This window comes from Physeter macrocephalus, chromosome 13, assembly GCF_002837175.3.
Source record: "Physeter macrocephalus isolate SW-GA chromosome 13, ASM283717v5, whole genome shotgun sequence".
NCBI classification, from domain to species: Eukaryota; Metazoa; Chordata; class Mammalia; order Artiodactyla; family Physeteridae; genus Physeter; species Physeter macrocephalus.
In genome coordinates this window covers 71,797,781-71,825,448 of record NC_041226.1, presented here as the reverse complement: position 1 = coordinate 71,825,448, position 27,668 = coordinate 71,797,781, and the positions used below count along the sequence as shown (strand labels likewise).

Below are 27,668 nucleotides of genomic sequence, written 5' to 3'. Positions count from 1 at the left end.
CCTGCCGATGCAGGGGACGCGGGTTCGTTCCCCGGTCCGGGAGGATCCCACGTGCCGCGGAGCGGCTGGGCCCGTGAGCCATGGCCGCTGAGCCTGCGCGTCCGGAGCCTGTGCTCCGCAACGGGAGAGGCCACGACAGTGAGAGGCCCGCGTACCGCAAAAAAAAAAAAAAAAAAAAAAAAAAAGGCTGATGACAGAAATGCCTAGAATAAAAACAGAAATGGCTACACGTGATTGACCTTATGCCTGTCTCAATGGAAGGAGCAAATAATATTTGCTTCTGAGGGAGCCCTGGATATTTAGAGATTCCATTAACATTTCCTTTGTAGCCCAGTGTGCATACTCAGTCGTACTAAATCAATCCTATACAGTAAATACATAAGCCATTCTGGGAAAAGAAGAACAGAACAGAATCCTCCAGTAAATTTTACCTAATTTTTTCATAAACAAAATTGATCTCTTTCCTAATGTGTTTATGTGTGTTAGCTGATTTATGATCACGCTGTAAGAAATTCCAACAAAATTTCAAATATTTTAATATTGTAGAGTTCACTGATACTATTTAAGTGTATAGGTAGCGTCCAGTGGTAGTTGAAAAATCCTTGTCATTGTTCTTTTTTGTATATAGTACTATTTTTTAATTTAAAAAATCAGAAAGAGGGACTTCCCTGGCTGTCCAGTGGTTAAGACTTCGCCTTCCAATGTAGGGGGTGCGGGTTTGATCCCTGGTTGGGGAGCTAAGGTCCCATATGCCTTACAGCAAAAAGACCAAAACATAAAACAAAAGCAATATTGTAACAAATTCAATAAAGACTTTAAAAATGGTCCACACGCACAAAAAATCTTTTAAAAAAAGATTATTTTTAAAAAAATTAGAAAAAGAGGATTGTATAGTAAAATCTGGCACAGAATGTTTCTATTAATTGTTGCCCACTTCCCAAACCATTGAAAGTAAATTTGATTTTCATAAACAACGTAGTAGAGATTTAGTTCACTTAAAAAATGTATAGACATCACTTTATTCTTGAACTACTGAAACCTTCAGAATTTGTTCCACATCTGTTTATCGATTTGGGGTGTCTGAGTTTCGCAAAGCATGTTTGGTCTTTATTCAAATCACATTATCTCTTTTCTTTGTATCAGAAACTTGCACATGGTTTGTTTTAAATGAGTGTGGATAAGTCTTTTTGTTTTGCGGTACACGGGCCTCTCACTGTCCGTCCCCTGCATCGGCAGGCGGACTCTCAACCGCTGCGCCCCCAGGGAAGCCCTGGATAAGTCATTTTAATCACACTTAATTTTTTTTATAAAATACTCTCTTTTTTAAAAAATTGGTAAAGATGGTTTGGGCTTAAGCCAGGAGTCAACAGACTTTTTTCTTGAAGAGCCAGATAGTAAACATTTCAGGCTTTTCAGGCCATGTGCCCTCTGTTTCAACTACTCAACTCTACTGCTGTTGTGCAAAAACTGAAAGTGGCCCCAGAAGGGTTGTGTCCCAGTGAAATTTTATTTATGAAGATAAGCATTGGGCTTGATCTTGGTTTAAGCTGTAGAAACACAGAGCATGCCAACTAACATCCCCCTGGGTTGAATTCAAATATAGTAAGACTAACAACATAATAGCTACCGTTTTTTTAGAGGTTCTGTTATGTTGCCAAGTGCTTTAAAGGAATTCATTATCTCATTTATAATCCTGAACATGGCTATAATAACAGCGATTCAGGTTTATGGATTATAATGACATAGTATTTAAGGTAATAGCCTTATGTAATATTTTGAAAAGTTTACCTTTAAAGTAGATCACAAGAGGCCATGAGCTTTCAGAGAAGTAATTTCTTGAGTTCCCGCATATTCCAGAATAAATTATTTTGAAAATCCAAAATAAACCACTCTACCCAATAGGAGTCACTTGCAGTCTGAAAAATATCCTTTAAGCATAAATTAACCTGCTTAGCTTCTACTGTGAAGCTGGGGACTTGTTTAGTTACTTTGGATTAACTAACCTAAATTTAGGATTAGTTGAGAAACAGGGAAGACTTTTCTTTGTTTTCTAGGCTCTACATAAACATAAAGAGGTAAAGATTTACTTTCTTTTGTAAGAGTTTCATTTTTCATTTTGATCTAAGATAAGTCATTGTCCTTAATATACATAAAATCACATGTTATAATGAACATAATTATATTTTACAATGTATAGTCTCATTTTCTTAATAAAGAATAAAACTTGAACAATACTCTCCTATTATTATGTAAAAATATAAATATATCTGTATATCCACTAGACTGTATGTTTAACAGAAGTTTATCAGCACAGCCTTATGCACAGAAGATTCACAATTTTAACAAAATTCCTCTTTTAAGAAACTCATAAATTGGTGGGAGAGAGAGGAGAACCATGAAGTTCTAACAGCATATCCCTGTTGCATTTCTGGTCGAGAGAGAGGTTTACCTCATTTAGAACTCCAGGGTGTCTCTTTGGTTTCCTCTTTTTCTAAGATTGTTCTGTGTCTTGAAGCAGAAGGGCTTTCGTAAGCATAGAATCATTTTGCCGTCCTACAGGAAGTTATCTTTTCTAGCAAAGTGATTTCTGTGTTCCTCTGAAGACATTTGGCTTTATGATATTTGTTCAAATGAAATTAAGTGAAAGAGCCATTTATTTTAGTTCCAACAAAATCTGACAACCGTATTTCATCCCAATCATAAGAAATGACTGAATTATGAAAGTAACTCATCCTGCTCCGCCAGCAGTCTTTCGTATTGTCATTAAGTTTAATTTCATTTTCTGGGAAACTTTCATTAAATAAGTATCTTTTGGCTGTAGCTTTTTCATGTGTTTCTATAGGATTTGGGCAGTATCTTGCTGGGTGAAAAAAATAACACACTAATGACAGTCTCGAGTATTCAATGATCCATCTCCAAAGTTTGCTCTTTCACTGTCTAGAATATTGAGGTTACCCTATAGACTAAGAGTAGGTGATTTACAGACACGTCTGGAATGATACAGGTCATCATTTATTTGGGTGTTATTTAACCTGAATTTCATTTCGGAGAATAGTGTTACCTGAATTGCATTTGTCCTGTTGTCTTCCTCTGTGATAAATATGCATTCATTTCCTCATGAATACCCAATATGTTTCTCTGAAATTACGAAATAGAGTCTGCAACACAAATCTTGGATAATATATTTCAAATATCTTTGCACATATGGGCAGTATCTCTACTATTTTATCTTCTCAGACCTGCATAATACAATCAGCTCATTTATAATTTGTCACCTATAAATGTTCATACATTATTCATTGAATTAAAAGGGCAGAACAATTTCCATTGTTCCATTTACATTAAGCATGTCATTTTCTGTTCAGTTCTTTTTCTCCTGAGCTTCAGAGATTTGGCAGTCTCTTGTTGTCTTACCTGCTAGCCTCACAAATCCAGTTACAAGTTCTTTTGGAAAACAAGCATTTTAAACTAATTTCTTGCAATTTTCATTCTAAAAAAAAAAAAATCTTTTCACAAGTTATGTGCTGTCATCCTAAGAACAGATATAATAATGTTTCTTAGGACAGTAACTCCTTTAAATTTATTAATTTTATTTAATTTATTTAATTTTAATTAAATCTGCATTCCCTTATTGATAATTTCCTTGAGGACAAGAGGGCTTGTTATAGTAGATATTAAATGACATATGTATTATTTTAAGATGAAAATTTGGAAAATAAATAATAAAATGTGGTGTTTAAAGAACTCATACCACCTGCATTCCTGAAAATATTAGTTAAACTCTGCTGTCGTGACATCAAACCTGATTTATCTGTACAGCATGGATTCTCAACGGGAGGTGAAAACACCTCTAAGGGGATAAAAATTATTCTTGGGGAGGCAAAAAAATCTTATTCTTGCCATATATAAAGAAGAGATTGATATGTTTATATTGATAACATAACTGTGCTAATAAAATTCCATATGGTGTAGTGATTAGAAACTAAATATCTAAAAAGACTCCTTGGCTGGGGAGGTGGTTAAAAAAAAAAAAAAGATTGCAAAACACTGACTTAGGAAAATTGTAAGAAGAAAGAAATATTTCGTTTTTTTCATGTATTGTTTTCAATTTTTTTCAAGTAATGTGACAAAAATATTTATGAAAAGTTTATTATCCTCTTACAAATCTTGCCTTCACTCTTAAAAAGACAAGTTTCAACTTTAAGCACCCACCCATGGTGTAATGTACTCTGAGGATTCGAGGCAGAGGAACGGTCCCACTGTGAACTTTTCGATGTGGGGACTGAAGAGTTAGCGGCCAAGGTCATGGGTGCTCCCACGCTAGGAATGATGAGGCTGCACTGCTGACGGCTAAGGATTTGCAGAGGACCTAGAGATTGTCATACTTAGTGAAGCAAGTCAGACAGAGAAAGACAAATATCATATGACATCACTTATATGTGGAATCTAAAAAAATGGTACAAATGAACTTATTTACAAAACAGAAATAGAGTCACAGATATAGAAAACAGACTTATGGTTGCCAAGGGGGAAGCGGGGGGAGGGATAAATTGGAAGATTGGGATTGACATATACACACTACTATATATAAAATAGGTAATTAATAAGGACCTACTGTATAGCACAGGGAACTCTATTCAATACTCTGTAATGACCTATATGGGAAAAGAATCGAAAAAAGAGTGGATATATGTATATGTATAGCAGATTCACTTTGCCGTACAGCAGAAACTAACACAACAATGTAAATCAACTCTACTCCAATAAAAATTTTTTTAAAAAAAGGATTTGCAGATAACCTCTAGATTGGACACATTCTTAGGTGGTGCTTCTGGGGAGCCCTTCCAGGTAACTGGGTTCTGCAGACAGCCCGCTAACCTCCTTTTTATATGGCCAACAGCATGACCGTTGCAAGTTCCACCCTGTCCAGCAGCTGTCAAGGTTGAGTTCCTTGAGGCAGGCTGGAGCCACCCATTGAAAAGAGGTTACTAAAAACACCTCGCTGCTTCTACCCTGATTCTTCCCGTTATCTTCTGCTGAATTGAAATCCTATGCTAAACCCTCTAACCGACACTAAAATAAGTGACAACTTAATTTTCCTAAATCCCTTCTGTAATTCCTGACATAGTTCTCCCCTACGCCAGAATAACCCATAATTACAAGTAAGTTAGACATATTTTTATGCATAATATTTTTCCATGAAATGTCAGCACTTTGGGATTGATACTGGTTTTCAGAGAATGGGAACGTTAGCTTGTTAACGATTAACAAACTATGTTAGAAAAAAGGTATTTGCTCCCAGGAGAACTGGAATCAGGAATTCTAGTAGGAAAATCAGTGGGAATATGGGTATTTATACATAATCACATAATAGTTTGCTAAATCATTTTTAGTGCATTTTAGTGTCTTTGAAAGCATATAAGTTTTCCCACCAGGCAAATAATAATGCAAATGGATCCAGCTGCCTATTTTATTATAAATTATGATCATTTAAACAGGTCATTCCATCTGTCTTTTTTTTTTTTTTTTTTTTGCGGTACGCGGGCCTCTCACTGCTGTGGCCTCTCCCGTTGCGGAGCACAGGCTCCGGACGCGCAGGCCCAGCGGCCATGGCCCACGGGCCCAGCCGCTCCGCGGCACGTGGGATCTTCCCGGACCGGGGCACGAACCCGTGTCCCCTGCATCGGCAGGCGGACTCTCAACCACTGCGCCACCAGGGAAGCCCTACCTATTTGATATATAGTACTGTGTGTGTGTCAATCCCAATCTTCCAGTTTATCTCTCTACCTCCCTTACCCCACCCCACCCCACCCCCCGCCGGTAACCATAAGTTTATTTTCTACATCTGTAACTCTGTTTCTGTTTTATAGATAAGTTCGTTTGTAGCCTTTTTTTAGATTCCACTTTTAAGCGGTATTGTGTATATTTGTCTTTGTCTGACTCAAGAGACCGTTAAAGACAAACAAACAAACAAAAAGCATATAGCCATGAGCAAGCAGAGAAAAATATTCTTACGCAAAGGGATTCAGAAACTGAGGCTGGAACTGGGAAATCCAAGATGAACATCTAGTACAGGAGTTTCCCAGTAGAGTAGAACCGACGGGAGAGAGAGTAGGGTTTTTTTTTCCCCAGTGTCTCAAAGACAGTTAATTAGGGCAAAAAACAAACCTTCTGAACTTTGACTAACATTTTCAAAAAGTGAGCTGAAAAGGGCATGGTCGTTGATGAGAGCTAATTATTAATATAGGAGAGCAAGTGGAAAAACTTAAAAAACGGTAGAAAACATGAGGGAAAAGCAAGAGACTAGCCACTCAGATGTGAATAATAGGAGCCCCTGAAGGACAAAGGGAACAGAAAGAAGAGTAATAATAAATGAGAGAAGAAAATTTTCCTAAACTGAGGTAAAGCATAAATCTGTAGATTGAAAGAGCTCACTAAGTGTCAGAGAGGATAAATGAGAAAAAGGTACATTCCTAGGCATATCCTGGTGACCTTCCTTGGTTGCAAGCATAAAGAAAAAACTTTTTTAAACCTCCGAATGGGCTTAAATAACCGGCAAAATCAAGATAAATATATTGTGCTTTGGATGACTCATCCTCAATATTGGAAAGTAAAGGCGGTGAACCAACATATATATTGACCACTGAGAGAAAAGAACTGCAACTCAAGACTGTATGCAGCCAAAATATTCATGTCAGTGTTAAAAATGCACTTTAGATAGAAAAGGATTGGGACAGTATACAAGCCTTGATGTTTATTTGAGGAAACTACCCCAAAGTATATGCTAAGCCTAAGACAGATTCTTCACAGACCACAGGACTAGATAGATAAGATGAAAAGGAAATAAAAGTAGTGGGTATTGAATCCAAATGGAAGATGGTAATTAAAATGTCAAGTAAGGGTCCTCGAAAAAAAAGAAATAATTACAATTCAAAAAGCTAGAATTGGGACTTCCCTGGCGGTCCAATGGTTAAGACTCTGTGCTTCCACTGCAGGGGACACGGGTTCAATCCCTGGTCGGGGAATTAAGATCCTGTATGCTGTGCGGCACGGCCAGAAAAAAAAAAAAAAAATTGATGGTTGATCTCAGAAAAAGCAGAATTTAGGAAGAGGGGTGATATCACTGGGAGTGTGGGTGAGAGAAGGATACTGTGAAGTTTGTAGGTTGGCAGGGGTGTGAGGGAAGTGTGAGCAAGTACATTTGTGCGGGAGAGGAGTTTACAATTATTCAATTTGGATGCAATTATAAAAAAGTATAGGGCTTCCCTGGTGGCGCAGTGGTTGAGAGTCCGCCTGCCGATGCAGGGGACACGGGTTCGTGCCCCGGTCCGGGAAGAGCCCACGTGCCGCGGAGCCACAGCAGTGAGAGGCCCGCGTACCGCAAAAAAAAAAAAAAAAAAGTATTGGTTGATGTAGGACAGTTGGGAATTAAACTGGGAGATTAGAAAAGCAGAGTCCAAATAAACAAGGGGGAGAAAAGACATTAACAACAATTTGACCAAGCCAGAAAAGACAAGAAAAGGTTAAAAGATGAATATCAATGACATACAATAAACTAGAAACATAAGACCAGGTATAACTTTGGCACGCTATATGTGAGAGGTTTGAATTTTCCTATCAAAAATCATAGATTGTATGCCTTTAAAGGAGAAATGGCTGATTAAAGTTTGGGGCAGAGAAGGTCCGAGATTTTTTAAAAATCGTAGAAAATATGATTATGTCTAAACACAAAATCAAATAGTATCTTGATTCTAGGAGATGCATACAAAGTGGCCCCAGAACGGGCCTGAAAATCATCTATGAAAAAACTAAAAGTGACATCTAAAAGATTAAAACATTTTAAATGCTTAGCAGACCATGCAAAAAAATTAAGGAGTATTCTCAAGGCCAAAAATTGTGTTGATATGAATGAAGAACAGCTAGTGGGCTCTAAGGCCCGTGGCTGCCCTGAGGGTATTTGCATATGCTTGTCACCTAGAACTTGCCATTTTAAGAGCTGTATCCTGGACAGACGGAGGGGCTGTTCAAGGTGAAGAGTCAAAACAGAGACACCCCCATGTAACATCAGGACACATGAGGTCTGTACCTCAATGAGAGAAGGAAAATGTCCATCCCTCAGAAGGAAATAGTCGGGAAACCTTCAGTCTTGACCTCGACTCCAAAAGAGTAGAGAAAGAGTACGCTTTGTGAAAATGTGTCAGCACAAGCCGGCCCGCATGGGATTGGAGTTCAAAATCACATTACTTTCAGGTCTGAGAAATGTCAGCCAAGAAATTGATTTAAAGGGGTAGCAAATTTGTAAGATACCTCATGCCCTCTGCTGAACCAGTTCTTTCTGAAAAAGAAGAATGTACTCTAAGCACAGGTCTTGAAAATCTAGAGGAAATTAATGATTTCCTGGCAAAGTACAAGCTACCAAGTTGATGGACGAGGTAAGAAAGCTGATCAGAAGAACATTGGAAAGCTTTGATCTACCATTACAAAAAAGATTGGGCCCATGTGGTTTTTCTGCTGGATTTTTATCTACTTTCAAAGATGAGATAACTCTTATTTTATTTAAGAAATTACAGATTGTACAGAAGATGGGAAACTCCATAATAAGTTTGATAAAACTACCATAGGCTTAACCCAAACCTTATTATTATAGTATAAGTAAAATTACAGACCAATTGTATTTATGACAGTAGTTGCAAAAATTATAAATAAAATATTATCCAATAAAATCAACATAAGCATCTAGGGTTTATTCTAGGAATATACAAATCAAGGACTCCTGTGATATATTTCATTGCCTCAATGAATTAAAGGCTGAAGCCCTCTAAGTAAAATAAAAGAGAAAGAAAGTCCTTAAACATGGTAGAAATTATTACTCTAAGCTCACTGCAACCATTATATATGAATACTGAGAAACTTTCATTGAAAATAAGGAGCATATTATGGACTCCTGTTACTACCGCCACATTACTTAGTATATATTACTATTTGGCTATACCATTATAGCTAATGAATTAATACAATTAACTCCAAAATAAATCTTGAAAAACATCGTATCTTCATTGGCACATGAAACATATATATGTTTATAAAGCCCAAGAGATTTTTAAAATTTTAGAATTAATAGAAGAATTTAGTAAGGCAAGTTGAGAAAAATCAATATAAATAAATCAGTAGCTTTTCTTTCCACTGGAAATAACTAGGTAGAAATGGTAAAAAATAATAATAATAAAGAAGGTAAAAAAAATTCATTTTCATTAGTGACTGGAATATTAAATGAATAGAAATAAATTTCAAAATCAAACAATAACATATCTTTATGGGGAAAATTTTATTAAAGAATATGGGCCAAATAAATAGAAAAATATAGTGTGTTTCTAGATATGAAGACTAGTTATTAATCCTTCTAAGGCTTTATATGTACAAGGTAAAGAGAAAAGTTTTAAAGATGGACACATGTGACCATATAAAAATTAAAGTGCTTATAGAACTAATTCCACTAGAGTTAAAAATCTAACTATTGACTAGGGAAAAAATATTTCAGTTTATATAGCAGACAAAGATGAATGTCCTTAATATCAACAACTCCAAAAACTGATAAGAAAGAAACAACACCACCATAGAAAATTGGCAAGGTTATGAACAGAAAATTGTTTTAAAAAATAATCTAAGTCATCAATACACATCTGGAGAGCTAAGCAAAAGTTTCATTAAGTTTGATTACATCAGGTGATGGTACAGATTTAGGACAAGAAACACTTTCCTACCTTGCTGAAAGGCAAATGACAACGTAACATTTTGAAAGTAATCTCTTAATGCTTTCTAAAATTTAAAGTGGGCAAACATGTCCTTTGCCCCAGAGGTGCCAGGTTTGAGACTCTACTTATAGATAGGAAAGCCCGATAAAAACTGATATTGCATAAGGATGGTCAGTACAGTCTGTTTTTGAAGTAGCAAAACGCTTAACCATTTTTCATGATGATTCCTTATCCAAGAAGTACCGCCCTTTAACGAATCAGTAGGGAAAATGCTGAATTAGATAAACATTGAATACCATGCAAAATTATGCAGCTGATAAAAAGCATAAGTAGAACTTATATCTCTTAACCTGAAGGCACGTCCATGATTGTTAGTGAGAAGCTGCAGAATGGCACATAAAATGTAAGCCCATTGTGTGATTATGTATGTTTGATGAGGAGGGAATATGAAACATGGTTACCATGAATCACCTGGGAAAGGTGGGCAGGAATTTTATTAATACTTTGTGTATTTAGGATTATTTCACAGTTAAAATGTGTTACTCTGTTACACTTTTTTATCGAAGTATAGTTAATTTACAATGTGTTAGTCTCAGGTGTACAACAAAGTGATTCAGTCAAATACATATATATACACATATATGTGTGTGTGTGTGTGTGTGTGTGTGTGTATATGTATTCTTTTTCAGATTCTTTTCCATTATAGGCTATTACAAGATTTTGAGTCGAGTTCCCTGTGCTATAGAGTAGGTCCTTGTTGTTTATCTATTTTATATATAGTGGTGTATATATGTTACTCCCAAACTCTTAATTTATCTGTCCCACCCTCACTATCCCCTTTGGTAACCATAAGTTTCTTTTCTGTGTCTGTTACATTTTTTAAAAGGGACATGTCAATTTAAATTAAGAAGCAAGGTGGGTCTAGAGAAGTAATGTTAATTTCCTCCTCACACCTAAATTAATCATCTGCAATCCAAATACATATATATACACATATATGTGTGTGTGTGTGTGTGTGTGTGTGTGTATATGTATTCTTTTTCAGATTCTTTTCCATTATAGGCTATTACAAGATTTTGAGTCGAGTTCCCTGTGCTATAGAGTAGGTCCTTGTTGTTTATCTATTTTATATATAGTGGTGTATATATGTTACTCCCAAACTCTTAATTTATCTGTCCCACCCTCACTATCCCCTTTGGTAACCATAAGTTTCTTTTCTGTGTCTGTTACATTTTTTAAAAGGGACATGTCAATTTAAATTAAGAAGCAAGGTGGGTCTAGAGAAGTAATGTTAATTTCCTCCTCACACCTAAATTAATCATCTGCAATCCCTAAAAATGTTATTATTAAAACTCCACTTTCCTCACATTTTCCAAATGTGTGTGCAAGAAAATCCCTTCCACGTTGGCCTAGAGAAAGAGAAGCAAGCTATCCTTTATTCCTATCTTCCAACAAATCATTTGGTATCTTCTGACAGGGATGTGTTATGAGTAGATGTGCTCTTTAATTAGAAGTTACTCTTATGTCACTGACATGTACACACTACTGTATATAAAATAGATAACCAATAAGAACCTACTGTATAGCACAGGGAACTCTACTCACTACTCTGTAATAACCTATATGGGAAAGGAATCTAAAAAAGAGTTGATGTATGTATAACTGATTCACTTTGCTGTACACCTGAAACTAATACAACATTGTAAATCAACTATCCAATAAAAATTTTTAAAAGTTAATATTATATTGCCATTTTAATTCCAGTTGTAAACTTCTTTATAAAATGAGTGCTCTTATCCATAGGACAAGTAAACGAAAAATAATATGCTATGTTTGTATATGTACTTTATAATATTGTTATTTGCAATAGCAAATTCCTAGAATTAATGTGATAGATTAAGAGATCGAACAAATTTATTAACACAGTAATGTCGATTGTTAATTTATAAAATTAATAATGTAGACATATTAACATATTAATTTATGAGTGCATATGCACACACACATAAACTCCTTGCTATATTGGGTTGGCCAAAAAGTTCATTTGGGTTTTTCCCTAAGATGTGATGGAAAAACCCGAACGAACTTTTTGGCCAACCCAATAAAATCCAAAATTCTCTGCTGTTTATGTGGCCCAAGATATAAATGATATATAAACTTTTAAATTGTAGGTTTTGTTTGTTTGTTTGTTTTTTGTGGAATGCGGGCCTCCCTCTGTTGTGGCCTCTCCCGTTGCGGAGCACAGTACACTTAGTAATATGTAAGTGTAATTATACTATATCATGTGCATTGTAGAAACTTTTTTTAGAGAATACAAATTATAGAAAAATGCAGGCTTTCTGGATATAGTACTGTAATTCTATAAATGGCGATGATTTTTAATTAATATCAAATGATGAATAATGAGGAAATAATACCACTCACAAACATTTAACATTTTAACATATTTTTCTCTGATTGCTTAAGATATATTTGGTCTGTGATGTTCTAGTTGGTGTGTTTCAAAACCGTATTTTTAACAATATTGTTCTAGATTTTTATATGATATGGCTCCTCATTTTATAAGACAGTGGCTAAAATTCATGCACTAACAAACATATGAAATATTTTGAAATAAATTATAGTTTTAGATTACAATTTCACTGTCCCTTTGTTCCTCTAGGTGGCTTTTACGGTACTTTTTGATTTGGAAGCACTTCTGAAGATATGGTGTTTGGGATTTACTGGATATATTAGCTCATCTCTCCACAAATCCGAGCTGCTGCTCGTAATTGGAACCACTCTTCATGTATATCCAGATCTTTATCATTCTCAATTCACATACTTTCAGGTAATACGAATAATGCCTATTTATCTTTAGAATTTTTTTCTTTCCAGGGAAAATACCAACACCTGTAGTAAATACAAACTTCAAATAGGCCCTGTGACATTTTAAATACCAAAAATAGTGCATTCATTTCATTGTTTTAAAAACTCTGAAAATTCAGAGTAATAAATGGAGATGTTTACATACAGTTCATGAATCAGCACGGTGTGTAGAAGTACATATTTTATGTGTACGTGGATATTATGCATCTGTGCATATGCACGTAAAATTTTAAACTACATCGGACGTTGACACACACTTTAAAGAGCAGGAAATATGAATTTAATTCCAAGTGTAGTTCTCCCTTCTCAATAAGTCTAAATATGTTTTCTCAACACTAACTTACAGTTGAAATAATAAGAAATAAAACTTAACCTTTACAGATTGTTGTCATACTTCATTATTTATGAATTCCTATTATTTTCTTTGTGATGATTAAATAACAATACCTATAATTTTTTACTTTGTTTATAATAACGATATCTGTTTTTCAAATGTGATATATTCAATCACATTACTTTATTCAGTAAACAAAAGTAATTATTACTTATGTTCTTTGTAATTGTTGAATAATAGCAATATGCTGAGCTTTCTTTTTAACTACTTGGTTAAAATATATGTATATGGGATATCTTAATTTTTTAAATCTCAAGTACAGTCATTTTTCTGACTCGAAATTGGTCATTTGTATAATTTATCATGTAAATATCAGAAGTTGCATTGTTTTCTTCATAGATTTTTAAAATAGTTGGAGAATAAAATGGCAGTAGAATTTTTAAAGAAACAATTCAGAGAAACAAGATTCTAACTCCTTAGATGAAAGAAAATACATTCCAACTTCGCTGAACTTACTTATTGATGATACCAAAGCCATCATTTTCAGAGCAGTATTAACTTCAGGTGCCCGATCGTGACCTGAAACTCAGCACTCCTGATACCTGGGAGAAAGGACATGAAAATACAATTCGCAAAAATGAAAAACATACCCCACAAACACACACGAAAAGCTGAGCCTCTCCTAATCACAGCCAAACACACTGAACTCACAGAGGGTATCATGGTTCAAGCTTTCAGTACTGTCAACATCTTTGAACAAAAATCCCTTGCCACTGGTTGGATTATATCCTCACCCTTGGTTATCACAGGTGAGATGCCTGGGGCAAGAGATACACACATGTTTGAAACTCTTGATACAAAATATGCTTTCCAAACATTTGTGTCATTATATGCTCTTGGGCACTGCTGTCTAGATTCACAAAATCAACATGAGCATTTAGTACCTACATTAGAGAATCATTGTACATAATTACAGAAAATATGCCTCATAGTCAAAACTACAACATATCTTTTTTCCAAACCTATTAAATTAAGAAAGACATCAAAGCCTATTTCAGCAAGGATACCATATAAAATATATTCAGGGCTTTAAAATTCTTATCATTTCTCATAGATAATTTTTCAGTGAAAAGTTACAAATAGGTCAGAATTTTGCACACAAAGATATTCATTCTAGAATTGTTTATGAGAGAAAAAAATGGGAACTGTTTAAGTGGTAAGCATATGAGGAGTAGCTTAGTAACTCATACACAAATTTGACCATAAAAATAATTATAATGAATTTTTAGTAACTTAGAGATATGATTTTTCTATTTAAATGCAAAACTATAAAATTACATAACATGTATAGCTACATATCCATGCTATATAGAACATATATAGCTCTATATATGTAAGTAAAATACCTATAAATGAAAAAATGACTGGAAAGAAATAAACCAAATTATTACAAATGATTAAAAGTCACTACCTCTGGGTTGTTTTTTTTTCGGCTGCGTGGCTTATGGGGTTTTTAGTTCCCCAACCAGGGATTGAACTGGGGCCCTCAGCAGTGAGAGCACGGAGTCGTAACCACTAGGTTTTTTCTTCTACTCTGGTTTTCACAAAATATCTAAAATCAGTGTGCATGGCTCCAATCATTTTATATATAGACATATAGCTATAGATACAGTCACAATACAACGTCAGTGAAGTTTGCAATTTTAATGTCTCTATAATTTGTAATAGTTTATGTTAATAGTTGAGTGATTTTCATTTGTATCTCTTTATACATGGCCAAGTTTATATTTGTCTAATGAGATAAACACTGTCTCAGTTATTTTGTGCCTAAAAGCTAAATCTCTCAAGAAACTTAGATGTCACAAGGATTTTTGCAAATTCACATCTAGAGAACCCACTGTACTGAAAAGATTGGCTCTTTATGGGCTGACTTTGATCTCCCCTGTTGGTCCTCACGCTTGCTTCTCATCTCACGTGACCTTCCTTGATCGTGCTGGCAGCAGTTCTTCCCATAGTGAATGTCACATTTTTCATATCTAAATGAAGTCAGCAATTTAGTATAAAATGTCTCCCTTTATATCAGTTATCTCTGAGAGTTGGGTGTTATCCATCTCTTTATTCAGATGAGATTTCCTGAGCACCTACTATGTGCCAGGCACTGTTCCAGATCCTGAGGGCAGAGAAGTGAACAAGGCAGAGAAGATGCCCACCTCGAGAAGCTTGCATTCTAGAGGGCAAACAGTTCATTACACACAAGTACACAAGTACGAGTGCACAAAAGGAATGTGAGTACAGGAAATGCCGTCCAGGAGAAACAAGCTGAGTGAAAAGGATAGAAGTTGTGGGGTGAGGGTGCTATTTTAGATAAGTTTGTTCAGGGAAGCCCTCTTTGAAGAGGGGACATTTGAGCAGAGAAGGATCGAACCTCGAGAAGGTCTGGGCGGATGCATTCCAGGTAGAGAGAACTACATGGCACCTGTCCTAAGGAGAACACATGCTTGATGGAGTGAACATAGGGCATATATTACAGGGAGTAATAAAGTCTTCACAAAATGCTCTAGTTCTGACATAGCAGGGTGATGACACCGGCTGGTTTTTATTGTGCACCTACTGTGTGCCAGGCACTCTGCCGAGTGCATGGCTTCATTTGTTTCTCGTTAGAGAATAAACTGTTTTGATAGAGTGTAAACTGCGATTCCTGGAGACTGAATAACTCGCCCAAGACCACATAACTAGCAAATGGTGGAAACTCATTCCCAAGAAGTTTAATCTTATATTCATATTCTTAACCACGCAATTGCTACAGTATCTCACTATTAATCAGCAGAGTGACCTTTAGCAACAGACTTAGAAATGTGACCAGGAAAATGTGCTTTGGAAGCAACCACAAAATGTCCTACAGTGCTTATCTTTGAATGTATGGTTTACTTTATTTCGTATCTGTAGGAACACAGAATCAAAAGGCTTTATTGGGTAGACAGAGTGAAAAACATACTTATCCCCAAATAAATGAAAAGGCATAATTAGAGTCACCGATAAGGATTTTGCCCTTCCACGGATGCAGGCCTACCCCTTTGAAAATGCTGATCAAATCACCAATGTGGGAATTGTGTTAAGTTATGTTTCTTCCAGCTAACGAAATATTAATTTATCAAAATTGCACAGATGTGCATAGACTGTTTTTATTAGAATTTGGGACAGGATTCAAGATTACTTAGGCAATCTTTTGAATTTGATTTTAATGCAAGTGGAGAAAACACAAGGTACTGAAATTTGAGCAATAAACCAGTTGAATTGTTCCTGTAAACTTTCCTGGACTCAGCTGTTTAACTATTAGATACTGAATCATTTATGACTAAGAATAAATAAAAGTGTAAAATCTTTTCATATTATTATTCTGGATGTTACTGTTTTAATAGTTCTTATGATAAAGCTGTTTGCTTGTTATTTGGGAAGATGACCCAATGTTCTGATTTGGAAGTGTATGTTAAGAATTATAGCGGGGGCTTCCCTGGTGGCGCAGTGGTTGAGAGTCCGCCTGCCGATGCAGGGGACATGGGTTCGTGCCCCGGTCCGGGAAGATCCCACATGCCGCGGAGCGGCTGGGCCCGTGAGCCATGGCCGCTGAGCCTGCGCGTCCGGAGCCTGTGCTCCGCAACGGGAGAGGCCACAGCAGAGGCCCGCGTACCATAAAAAAAAAAAAAAGAATTATAGAGGGAAAAACTAGTAGCTTAACCATGCATGTGGTATAATGTTTAATTTGAACATTATAATTTCTCACATAAATTTTCTTCTTAAAGTATTAAGTATTTTAAATGAGCATGAAGGAAATCTACATTTTCTCAACTTCTTTAAACATTTGTCCATTAGTTTATTAGATGTGCAGCTACAACCCATACTATTGATATTTGTGTTCTGCAGACAATAAGAATATGGTTCACCATTAGTAGTTCCTGTTAATTCAGAGTCTGGGGGTAGCAGGTAAATGTGGCTTCAGGGATGGCCAAATTCAGAGGCTAACATGGTATTATTGGGACCCCGTCCATTTCTCCGCTCACCTTTCTTCTGTGTTGGTATCATTTTTAAGCACTCTTTGTCCATGTTGTGGCTAAGATGGCTCCCAGAACCTCAGGGCTTATGTGGCTCTTACAGTAATTCCAGTTGGGGCTAAAAAATAGGGCACCTCTCATAGGTCCCACAAAAGTTCTGATGACTGAGGTCATTGTGAATACACTGGTCAGGCCTGGATCATGGTGGTCAGGAAGTCCCTTCTGGACCTCATAGACTAAGAGCACAGTGGGAGTGATTTGCCAAAGGAAAATCAGGAGGATTAGGAGGCTAGGGTTGCTGGAAAAATCCAAACGCATGTTATTTTGTGTAAAATTTTAAATCTAGGTTTTTAAAGCATTTCCTGTTCCTTACTGTATTCTTTCTTCTCCTGAGAAGGCTTTACAGACACCTTAAGCTCTTATTGATATTGAACCATCTTGGACTACCATTCTACTTATCATCCTTCATTTATACCAAGACCACAATTTTCCTATTTTAATATCTCTAAACTGGGATCTGTCTTATAATCAGTGGTGTGTTATAGTTGAATTGGCGGCATTTTTCAATTTCTCAGTGGTACATAAAAAAATCGATGGCATCTTAGACTTGTTGAAAAATGCTACTTTTCCATACTTTATACTTCAACTTTTAATTATAGTCTACTTTATGTTTTTAATCTTATAGATATGCCCTTAAGAGCTGTGCCTTTGTTTACACTCCCTTTGTAACAGTAATAGCGATAGAATCTTATTTGTCCAACACAGTGTTTGGCACATAATAATATTTGTTACGTGAATGAGAAAATTAATTAGTTATAGGTGGGAGTTTTTGCGTATGTATATATATGCAAAACATTTAAACGTGTGTGTTTAGATAACCAGCTGAGCACGTAGAACAAAGTTCTAAAAAATACAGGGCTTGCGTAGGATAGAAGAGTGTTTCTCTCCAGTTGGCAGGAGTCCAGGGCAAGTAGGTGGCTCTGCTCCCCAGAGCCATCCAGAAAGCAGGCCTGTTGGGTTAGACTGAATCTATCATCTTCTATACGAGGCTTCTATTTTTGTTCCAAAGGGACAATTACAGTTGTTTTAATTTCCCAGCCAGAGGAAGGTATGAAAAGAGTGTCCAGGGCAAATTATTTAGCTTCAAGTGCAAAAATCACTTCTTTTCACATTCCATAGGTCTGAACCTAGTCCATCGGCCACAGCTAAATAACAAGCGGGGCTGGAAAATGCAGTCTGTAGCCTTGCTAGGCTAAAAGTCAGCAAGTTCTATTAATTAAAGGAAGGATAGAATAGATCTTAGAGTAGCAGTCTCAGCCATGAGTAAAGACTCCTTGATAGATGGAGTTTTTAAATTTCCTTTTGAATGTACAGTAATCCCTAGGAAAGTTTGTTTTATGAGACAATGAATATGCCTAATATTGAACTAATGTTTTCTTTGATATTTGAACATTAGAACAAATGTCAATTTTATTTCAACAATATGTGTTAATTAATGCCACTTTGAATTATCACATCCTGTATTAAAACACTGAGTTGTCAACATTTTCCTTCCTTCATTCCTTTGGGATTTATTGAGTTCTTGCTATATGGCGGTCACTGAGCTACTGATATCTTAGTTATTAAATTGTTTTATCGCTAAATGCGATTTTATAGAGTGCTAGGAAAAATGGGATAATAGTATGAACTTATTTAAGATTCAGTATAAATAAATGATCGAGTGTGTGTGTTTTTCTCTCCCACAATAGGTTCTTCGGGTAGTTCGGCTTATCAAAATTTCACCTGCATTAGAAGACTTCGTGTACAAGATATTTGGTCCTGGAAAAAAGCTCGGAAGTTTGGTTGTATTTACTGCCAGCCTCTTGATTGTTATGTCAGCAGTTAGTTTGCAGATGTTCTGCTTTGTCGAAGAGCTGGATAGATTTACAACGTTTCCAAGGGTAAGAACAAAAAATGCAGTCAGTTTAATTCCGTTATTCTGAATTAATGTCAAAGTAATTTCACTTTAACAGTGGTTTTAAAATATTGTCTCTTTTTATAACTTGGAGTAATTCAGTTTTAATATTCACAGTGGTCTTTTCTGCAGAATACAGGTGTTTGAGAACATTTTCATCATTGTCAGATTATGTGTCAATTCTAAAATTCTGGAAATAATCTAATAGAATGAGATGCAGAAACCAGTAAAGATGGAAGATAGGGTTCTTAGTACCTATAAATGAAAATATAGCAGAACTTTAAAATTATTAATTTTAAAATGTTTAAAGTTTGCTTTTATGTGTTTGTGAGAGTTAACATTTTAAATCTGTTTTACAGTTCATATATATTTTTATGTCAGGCATGATCTAGAAGGAAATTTTGATTTTCAATATATAAATTTCATAAACTCTTCAGATTTGAAGTGTCTTTAAAAGATCATCTAGTTCATAACTCTGTATTCTTGTTAGAATTCACTTAGGCTAAAAAGAAAGTTAAACACCAATCAATCCATAAAGAACTTGTGTAGAAGATACAGCGCCTAATCAGAAGGATCCTGAAATTTAACTCCATGTGGATTTAGAATTATGAAAAAATATAATGACCAAGGCAAAGAATATATATAGATATTTTTATAGCCTTGGGGTAAGAACAACATATATTTTTTTTTTAAATAAGCTTTGAGGGCAAATGTGTCTGTAACATAACAGATAGATTAATATAGCCTGGGTTATTTTTTTTTTTAATTTTAACAGATAGACTAATATACTCTGGGTTATTACTTTTTTTAATCTTGTACTAAATGTGTTACTCATTGCCAAGCATTTGTTGAGTGCCTATCAAGAGCCAGGCCATGCTGGCCATCCTGAGACATAAACAATTAAGTTCCTAGTCTTCAAGTATTCTCAGTTGAGGGTGGGTAACCAGTAAATAGACATAAAACATGACGGGCTTTGATAAAGGCAAACACGAGGTGCTCTGGGAACCCAGAGGTGAGGTCCATAACCAGGAATGGAAGAGTCCAGGAAGACTCCCTGGAACAGGAAGTTAGTGAGGAACAGCTGGAGGGAGCCAAATGAAGTGCACAGAGAACAGTGTTCTGGGTCATGGCGACAGCATGTGCTGAAGGTTGAACTGAGCTGTGTCTGGTTCCAGAACTTAAATGAGAAAGGACAGTCACTGACAAGAGGAGGACATAAAGCCAAGGAACTTTTAAGTTGGTGAAAGTGTGATCACGATTAAATGCTAGTGAGAGAGCGCAAGGAGAGGGCAATAAAGATGTGTGAGCTAAAGAGGACGCTGGCAGAAGGTTCCCGAAGGCAGCCTGCAGGGCACTGGCGCAGGGCAGGTGTCGAGGTGGTCTTGTAGGACAGCAAGCCGAGCCGAAAGTCACAGTGAGCCTTGGTTCACTTTCAGCCGCAGTGCAGGCAGCAGGCAGGAACCGGCGCCGCCGCCCAGGTCCCGTTCTGCCCGCTGGGTGAGGGGCAGGTGGGCCAGCCCTGGCACGGTGACGAGGGAGGGATCTTTGCCCAGAAGCCCTGAACAAAGCTCCTGCCCTTTTATGAACCGGGCAGGGGGTAGGGGTATGACTAGAAGAAGGGCTAGAAGTGAAAATGTACTGAGTTAGGATGGAGAAAAGTGCCTCAGCTGAGCCCCCCCATGTGGGGAGACCTCCGGGCAGAGGCACGCCGGCCCAGAATGCCGCTGTGCACAGGAGTGGGGCAGCCTGGGGGCCGAGTCCTTGCCTGAAACTCCCTGCAGACACTGCAGTGCACAGCTGTGCCCCAAGACTGTGTGGGCAGGGCAGCTTCCCTCCCCTCCCCGTGAGCCTGCCGGGCAAAGCCTGGTCCCTGGCCGTGGTCGGGTCACTTAGGATTGGCCTGGAGCCAGACTCCTCTACAGTGGGACTGGCTCTTCCTCCAGGGATAGAGAGCTGTAAGCAAAGATGACAGTGTTGTCATCAAGGCCACCTTCTCTTAGGCTGCCCCCTCACTGCCCCCTCACTGGGTAAATACAAAGAGCAGACTGCCATCCTCATGATCACCGTCCATCCCTCAGGCCAGTTTAATTCAGACCCCTCTAAGGGTCAGCCATTGTTCTAGGCCCGGGGTGGGGAATGGGTACTAAATGGTAACAAGCCTTTATTTATTACACAGACCTATCTTAATTTCATACCTTATCTTCATTTTTTGCCCTTTCCTCTCATTTCACCCCACCAACTTTATATCCTTTACCCAAAACCTCTTTGAACCAGATGATTTTTGGAGTGCAGAATATTCTAGATATTGTAAAGGTGACATCACCCTCCACAGCTGTCTAAATCAACACCCTGTAACGAACACATTAATATTTATCTAGCAAAACATCGACCTTCAGACAAAGAAGGGTAAATAAAGACAATAAATAAGACTTAGGTCAGATCAGACTTTTGCCACTAAATGAGCTACCAACAAAACCAAACAAAACACCTTTGGGTATTCTCAAAGCGTTTTGAATATTGAAGTTGTGAATAAGGGCTGTGGGCCCGCATATGAAAGCATCGTAGATAAGAGTCTGTACTTCCTGCTCCATCACTTTTTCGTTATATGACACCAAATGAATTATTCTTTAAGCTTTTATTTTTTCACATCTAAAATACAGGCAAAAATGGTATTTTCCTCATAGCATTGTGTGTGTTGAATGATATACAAAAACAACCCAACTCTGGGTTTAGAAAGCATTAAAAAAGTGATATCCTATATAATATATTTGAAATTGGCATAATACAGAGGCTACTCTGTATTAAAAACAAGGCTGCTTTAGATGCAGTCCTGCCTTAGCCCCTTGGGATTTGCTCTAATTTTTCCAGCCATAATTGTAATCAAGTAGCATTGCATTTTCAGATCTCCAATTACTCAGTTGTGCTTTTCCGCCTGATTACTGTGACCATCTTAATGAAAGCAGCCAGCAACTATGGGGCCCCTAATCAGTTATACAGCAGCTGACAGCGTTGACACGGGAAGTGACTAGATTTCTCCTTGCATATGAACGCAATTAAGAGTTAAATTCCTGAAACATAATCAAATCTTGCAAGAAATGTTAAAAATATTACAATTACAAAAAGCCATCATTATCATTCCCAGCCAAATAAAGCATCATCCGTTGGTGACACTTGCCTGATACGAAATGATCAGGAAAGATGATTATAAACACAGGGCAGACGATGCTAGATTTTTGCGGGTCTTGCCCCCTTCCATCCTCATGGGACATCTCCCTCATTACTCAGTGGCTGGGTGTTGAGGTAGGTTGGTTAATTATATTATTAGCCAAAGCACAGCACATTAGGAGAACAGATTTTCTGTAAGAAAAATCACGTGATCCATCCCAATGCAAAATCGGAGCTTTTAAAATCAGCAATTGTTTGTATTTTCTTTACTTGGATCCACACCGTCTTGGAGGCTAGCAACCCCCATCACACACAGGGCCATGGGATGCAGGAAGTAACTGCGGGAAGGCGTGAGAGGCTCAAGAGAGGACCGGTCATGAAGAGAGGAGCGTTCTCGGCGAAGGGGACGCAGCATCTGTGCCCGGGAGATCATTACTCTGGCTGTTTCTGGAACCTGACCTTGACCCAGCCATCCGGGGCGGGGGGTATAGTCTCTCTAGGGAAATAGGACTAGATGTAAAACCCAACACTGGTTTGATTGGACCTGATTGTATCCTGGGCTCCAGCAACCTGCTGTGAGACCCCTCTAAGAGGAGCTGACATGGACCTGGGAAACTGGTTTCCCTTCCAAATCCCAAGAAGAGAATCCTGGAGGGGCAGATAGACCTAGGAGACAACAGCAACCCGGGCACACTAAGTAACCGCCCAGTGCGTTAACCCTCTGATGCAGCTCCACCCACACTGGAAGACCCCGGTGCTTCTGGAGATACTCAAAGGTGAAAGGGTACTAAAGGGATTAGGGTTATTCCCCCGGCTCCCCAGTGGGTCTCCGTGCCTCATTCGGCCACACTGCAGCCTGGGCTCCATTTGCAGTAAAACTGATCCTTCTTCGACGTAAATTGTCTCATGACACTCTCCTATTTAAAATGCTTCAAGATTCTCCCTTCCCTCAAGATAACAAACATTTTAATAGGGTTTTCAGTATCTTTTCCTCTCTGGCCCCATTTACCTCTTTGGGCTCATATTTCAGGATTTCCCCCAACACACCTTTCAAAGGCAGAGATGGTGTCTCCCTTTTTTTTTTTTTTTTTTTAATTTTTTAGCCACGCAGCATGTGGGATCTTAGTTCCCAGACCAGGGATCGAATCTGTACGCCCTGCGGTGGAAGCTCGGAGTCTTAACCACTGGACCGCCAGGGAAGTCCTAGCGGCGTCTATCTTGCTCGTTTAAATCGTCCATGTTTGGCACAATCCTTGCACAGGGTAGCTGGTGAATAGGTGTTTGGATGAAGAATGAATGTTAGTCCAAAACGAACCTCTCCGGTCCTTCCACACCGTATCAGGCTCAACGGGACGGATGCCGTCTTCTGCCGTTGCCTACAGCTCCGAGACCCCTGTCAGCCTCCATCGCTGCCCTTACCCTCATCCCGTCAGCAATGTCTGCATGACTCTGTCTGAATGCTTTGGCTGCAAGTAGCAGAAAATTGACTCCAACTAACTTAAACCATTAGTAAATTTATCTCACAAAATTCAAGGGATTAGGTTGACTCCAGGAAGCCAGGACTCTGGGTCTTTCACTGAAATTCTCTCCGTTGTTGTCATGGGTTAGCTTATGTGCCCCCAGAAGAGGTGTTGAAATCCTAACCCTCAGTACTCCCCAATGTGACCTTATTTGGAAATAGAGATAATCAAGTTAAAATGAGGTCATTGGGGTGAACCCTAATCCAATATGACCGATATTCTATAAAAAGGGGAGATTTTGACACCGAGACAGACATACACAGAGAGAAGACAATGTGACACACGTGGGGAAGACGGCCAGTGATTGTCGTGACATCTACCAGCCAAGGACCTCCAAGGATTGTCAGCAAAAGCTCCCAAAGCAGAGAGGCAAGCGTGGTCCTGCCGACACCTTGATTTCTGATTGCTCCTCTGCAGAACTGTGAGATACTACATTCCCACTGTTTGAAGCCACCCAGTTTTGGGTACCAACAGCCCTAGCAAAGCAAAGCAGTTTCATTGTCCATGTGTTGTCTTCATGTGTTAACAAAATGGATGCAGCATCTTCAGGCTTCGTGATAAAATCTAGAAGAAGGAGGGTCACCTCCGCCCAGATCTCCTTCTTAGAATCAAGGACGCCTTTCCCAGTGCCTTCTCCCTCCCCATGCCCCGCAGCAAACCAGCTCTCATCTCTCATCCGGCAGGATTGGGTCACTTGGTCGCTACTAAATAAATCGCTGGCAAGATGGCTAGAGTCAAGGTGATTGGCTTGGATTCATCACAGGGGAAGAAATGGATACTGGGGAGACAACCACAGAAGCCACTACAACGGTCAGACCCAAAACCTGGACGAGATTTCTCTCGCTCATTTCTGCCTCTGAAGCTCCCATATGCCCTGTGCAAACAGGCTGTGTAGACACGGAGTAGGAGGAGGGCTGGTGTTTAATTTCTCTCCCGGAAGCATCTGGGTCCCAGCTCCTTTCCAAGATGCCCAAATAGGACCTGCCAAGGAGCCAGCGTAGGGCCTGGCACATAGTGGGTTCCTGCTTCCCATTTTTATGATTACTTCTGTCACACACCATCGACACGTATGCAAGGTCTCATCTTCTTTACTAGACTGCAAGTAGCTTGAAGTTGGCAGCCCTGTGCTCTTCTCTCCTGACACCTCTTAGAGCACTTATTAACACTGTGTCATGGGATCTGCAGCGTCAGGACGTAGAGACAGAGAGGAAACAGCCAGAGGAGCCTCAGCAGAAACCCCATGAGGTGGAGGAAAGGAGCCTGAATGTTTTCGGTGGGAAAAAAAAGAATGACATGCTGACACAATTTAATAAAACAACTTTGTCATCTCAAGCCAATAACTTTCTCTTCTAATTTGGACAAAACAGGCACACTGCTAAGTAGAAATAACAAGATCAAGTCCTGCTGTGAGGCAGTATCCCACTGTTCCTGTTTTGTTGGGACTAATAGGTTGTATTATAAGGAGAACAGTTAGATTAGCTTTTCATGAAGGAAAAGCCCATACAGGTCATGAGACAGGTTGCTATAGGCAAGAGCCACATCTCTCTGTAACGAAGACAAAAACAGTTTGCGTTTTCTCCTGGTTGCCGGACAAAAGCTTATGTGCACAATTTCACCACTGTTTTTGTTCTGTTTATCCCTCTACTTAGTATATGAAGAAACTTTCTTCTATGTTGCTAAAATACTTGCAATAAACATCCCCTGTAGATCTTTAAATAGCTCAATATCTTTATTCCTTTTAATTTCCCACTAAAATAACAATAAGCAGGCCTCATTTGTTTTGCATTCCTACAAATGGGGATAGTTTTTGTTCATAAAGAATACACTACCCTCCATAATACAGGGTACTTGAATTTTAATACTGTTTATTTGATATGTTTTCTTAATTTGCATTCTCTAAATACTAATTACTTGCTCTATTGAATTTTCACTTATAAAACCATGTCCAAAGCAGTTAAACAATACAAGCAGTAAATACTATAAAACACTTAATTACAAATTAATTTCCCTGTTTCCTCTCACCACCGGAATGGCTAATCATGCATTTAGTTGCATGGAAAGAATTTCTAAGAAATTTGAAGAAACAACTTGCCCCTTAATTTTTTTCAGCATTTGCCAGATGAAGAGAGTTTGACTACATTTTTAATCAATTCAGGGTTGACCTTATCTTCAAAAGGATAATTAGTTCAATTTATATTGCTGAAACCTTTATTAATTTTTGTTTTTGATTGTTTGGTCTTCCGTGTATTTTTAATTTTTCATGATGTATTTCAGGCGTGCAAAGGTATATAAAGAATAATAAACTGTATTCTTCTGTGGCCATATGCAGTTCAAAAAGCAGATTAGCAATGGATCTGAAGTCCTTGAGCACATGCCCCTCATCCCTCTCCTCCCTTTCCCATAGGGAACCACTTTCTGAACCCGATGTTTGTCCTTAGTACATCCCTTTATGCCTCGATTGCATATATAGGCATCAGCTGAGAATCACATATCTTTTTGCGTAATTTAAACCCACCTTATGTGGTCTCATACTGCACTGTTTCTTCTGCTAATTGCTTTTTTTGCTCAACACTGTTTGTGAGATTTACCAATATGAGTAATTGGAGCTCTATTTTATTTATTTCCCTTGGGGTATAATATACAACTGTACATTGCACCATATTATATCTATGTATATAGAGAGAGCACTATTCAGAGAAACACTGCACAATTTAGTTTCCCATTCTCCCGTGTAGTAGGTGAATTCTAAAATGGGTTTCCAGGACATCTGACCCTCTCCATAATCTTTTCCCTTTGGGTTTGGGCAGGACTTGTGAATATGATGGGATTTCGCTCCTGGGGATAGGTTGCTAATGATGGAACTGGAGTGAATCGAAAAGGAGGTTATCTTGGGTGGGCCTGACCTGATCAGAGGAACGGGGCCCTTTCTGAAGAGAGAGATTCAAAACAAGAGAGGGTCTCCAGTTGGCCTTGGACAAGTAAGCTGCCATGTTGTGAAGGGCCACGTGGCTAGCACCTGAGGCTGGCTTCTGGGGGCTGTGAGCAAGAAACCAGGACCCTCAGGCCTACAACCACAGGAAGAGAATTCTGATAACAACCCAAATGAGGGTAGAAGACCCCAAGCTCCAGGTGAGACCGCAGCCCAACCTACACCCTGATTTCAGCATCTGAGACCCTGAGCAGGGAACCCAATTACACCCCGCCCACACCTCTGACCTACAGAAACTGTGAGATAATCAGTGAGTGTGGTTTTAAGCCATTAAATTTGTGGTTTGTTACACAGAAATAGAAAGCTAATGCACGCAGGTTTGAGAGGTGTGTTTCTAATATTCTGTGGCTCCAAACAGTGCTTCTCTGAACGTTGCATGTTAACTTGCACACGTCTGAATGCTGCACGTGTGAAATTCTGCACATGTGAAAATACTGTTAGGGTGTGCAGCTAAGTCTGCAATTGCTGGGTCTTAGAATAAAGATCTCTTCAACTTTAATAGATAGCGATAAACTTGCATTCCAAAATACTTTTACCAATTTATCTGGCATCTGTAATATATGAGAATGTTCTCAGCTTCAACTCAGCAATATTTGGTCTTGCCAGGCTTTGTTTGGCTTTTAAACATTTAGCTCTTCGTTTAACCTGAATTGATTTTTGTGGCTGCTGTAATAAGACAGGGAACAATCTTATTTCTGTTTGTCTAACCCATTGTCACAGTACCATTTATTGACTGGTCTATCCATTCCCCATGGTTCTGTGGTGCCAGCTGTGTCATCATACGATTCCACATGTGTGTGCCCAAGTCAAGTCACACATGCTCCCTTTTCATCTCCTTTTGCCATTGAATTATTTTCTGGTCAGCCTCCAGTGAAGCCCAGTAAATATCTAGCTTAGCAATCTCCACCTTTCAAGGGTCAGTGACTTTGCCCCTTGTGTGACATGACATTAAAAACCAAAGTCTAGGGCTTCCCTGGTGGCGCAGTGGTTGAGAGTCCGCCTGCCGATGCAGGGGACACGGGTTCGTGCCCCGGTCC

General features: G+C 38.3%; 1 protein-coding gene across 6 annotated transcripts in view; it reads left to right on the top strand.

Annotated features, from left to right (window-relative positions):
* The window catches only part of NALCN (sodium leak channel, non-selective), a 318,984-nt gene that overhangs the window by 125,407 nt on the left and 165,909 nt on the right, over nucleotides 1–27,668 (top strand). For all 6 annotated transcript variants that reach the window (XR_003682527.2, XM_028497339.2, XM_028497338.2 and 3 more), the window contains 2 exons: nucleotides 12,415–12,582; nucleotides 18,752–18,943. Coding sequence is in view for 5 of the 6 variants with exons in the window: in XM_028497339.2 (XP_028353140.1) it covers nucleotides 12,415–12,582; nucleotides 18,752–18,943 (360 nt within the window). In the remaining variant the exon portion in view is untranslated. The remainder of the gene's footprint in view (nucleotides 1–12,414; nucleotides 12,583–18,751; nucleotides 18,944–27,668) is intronic.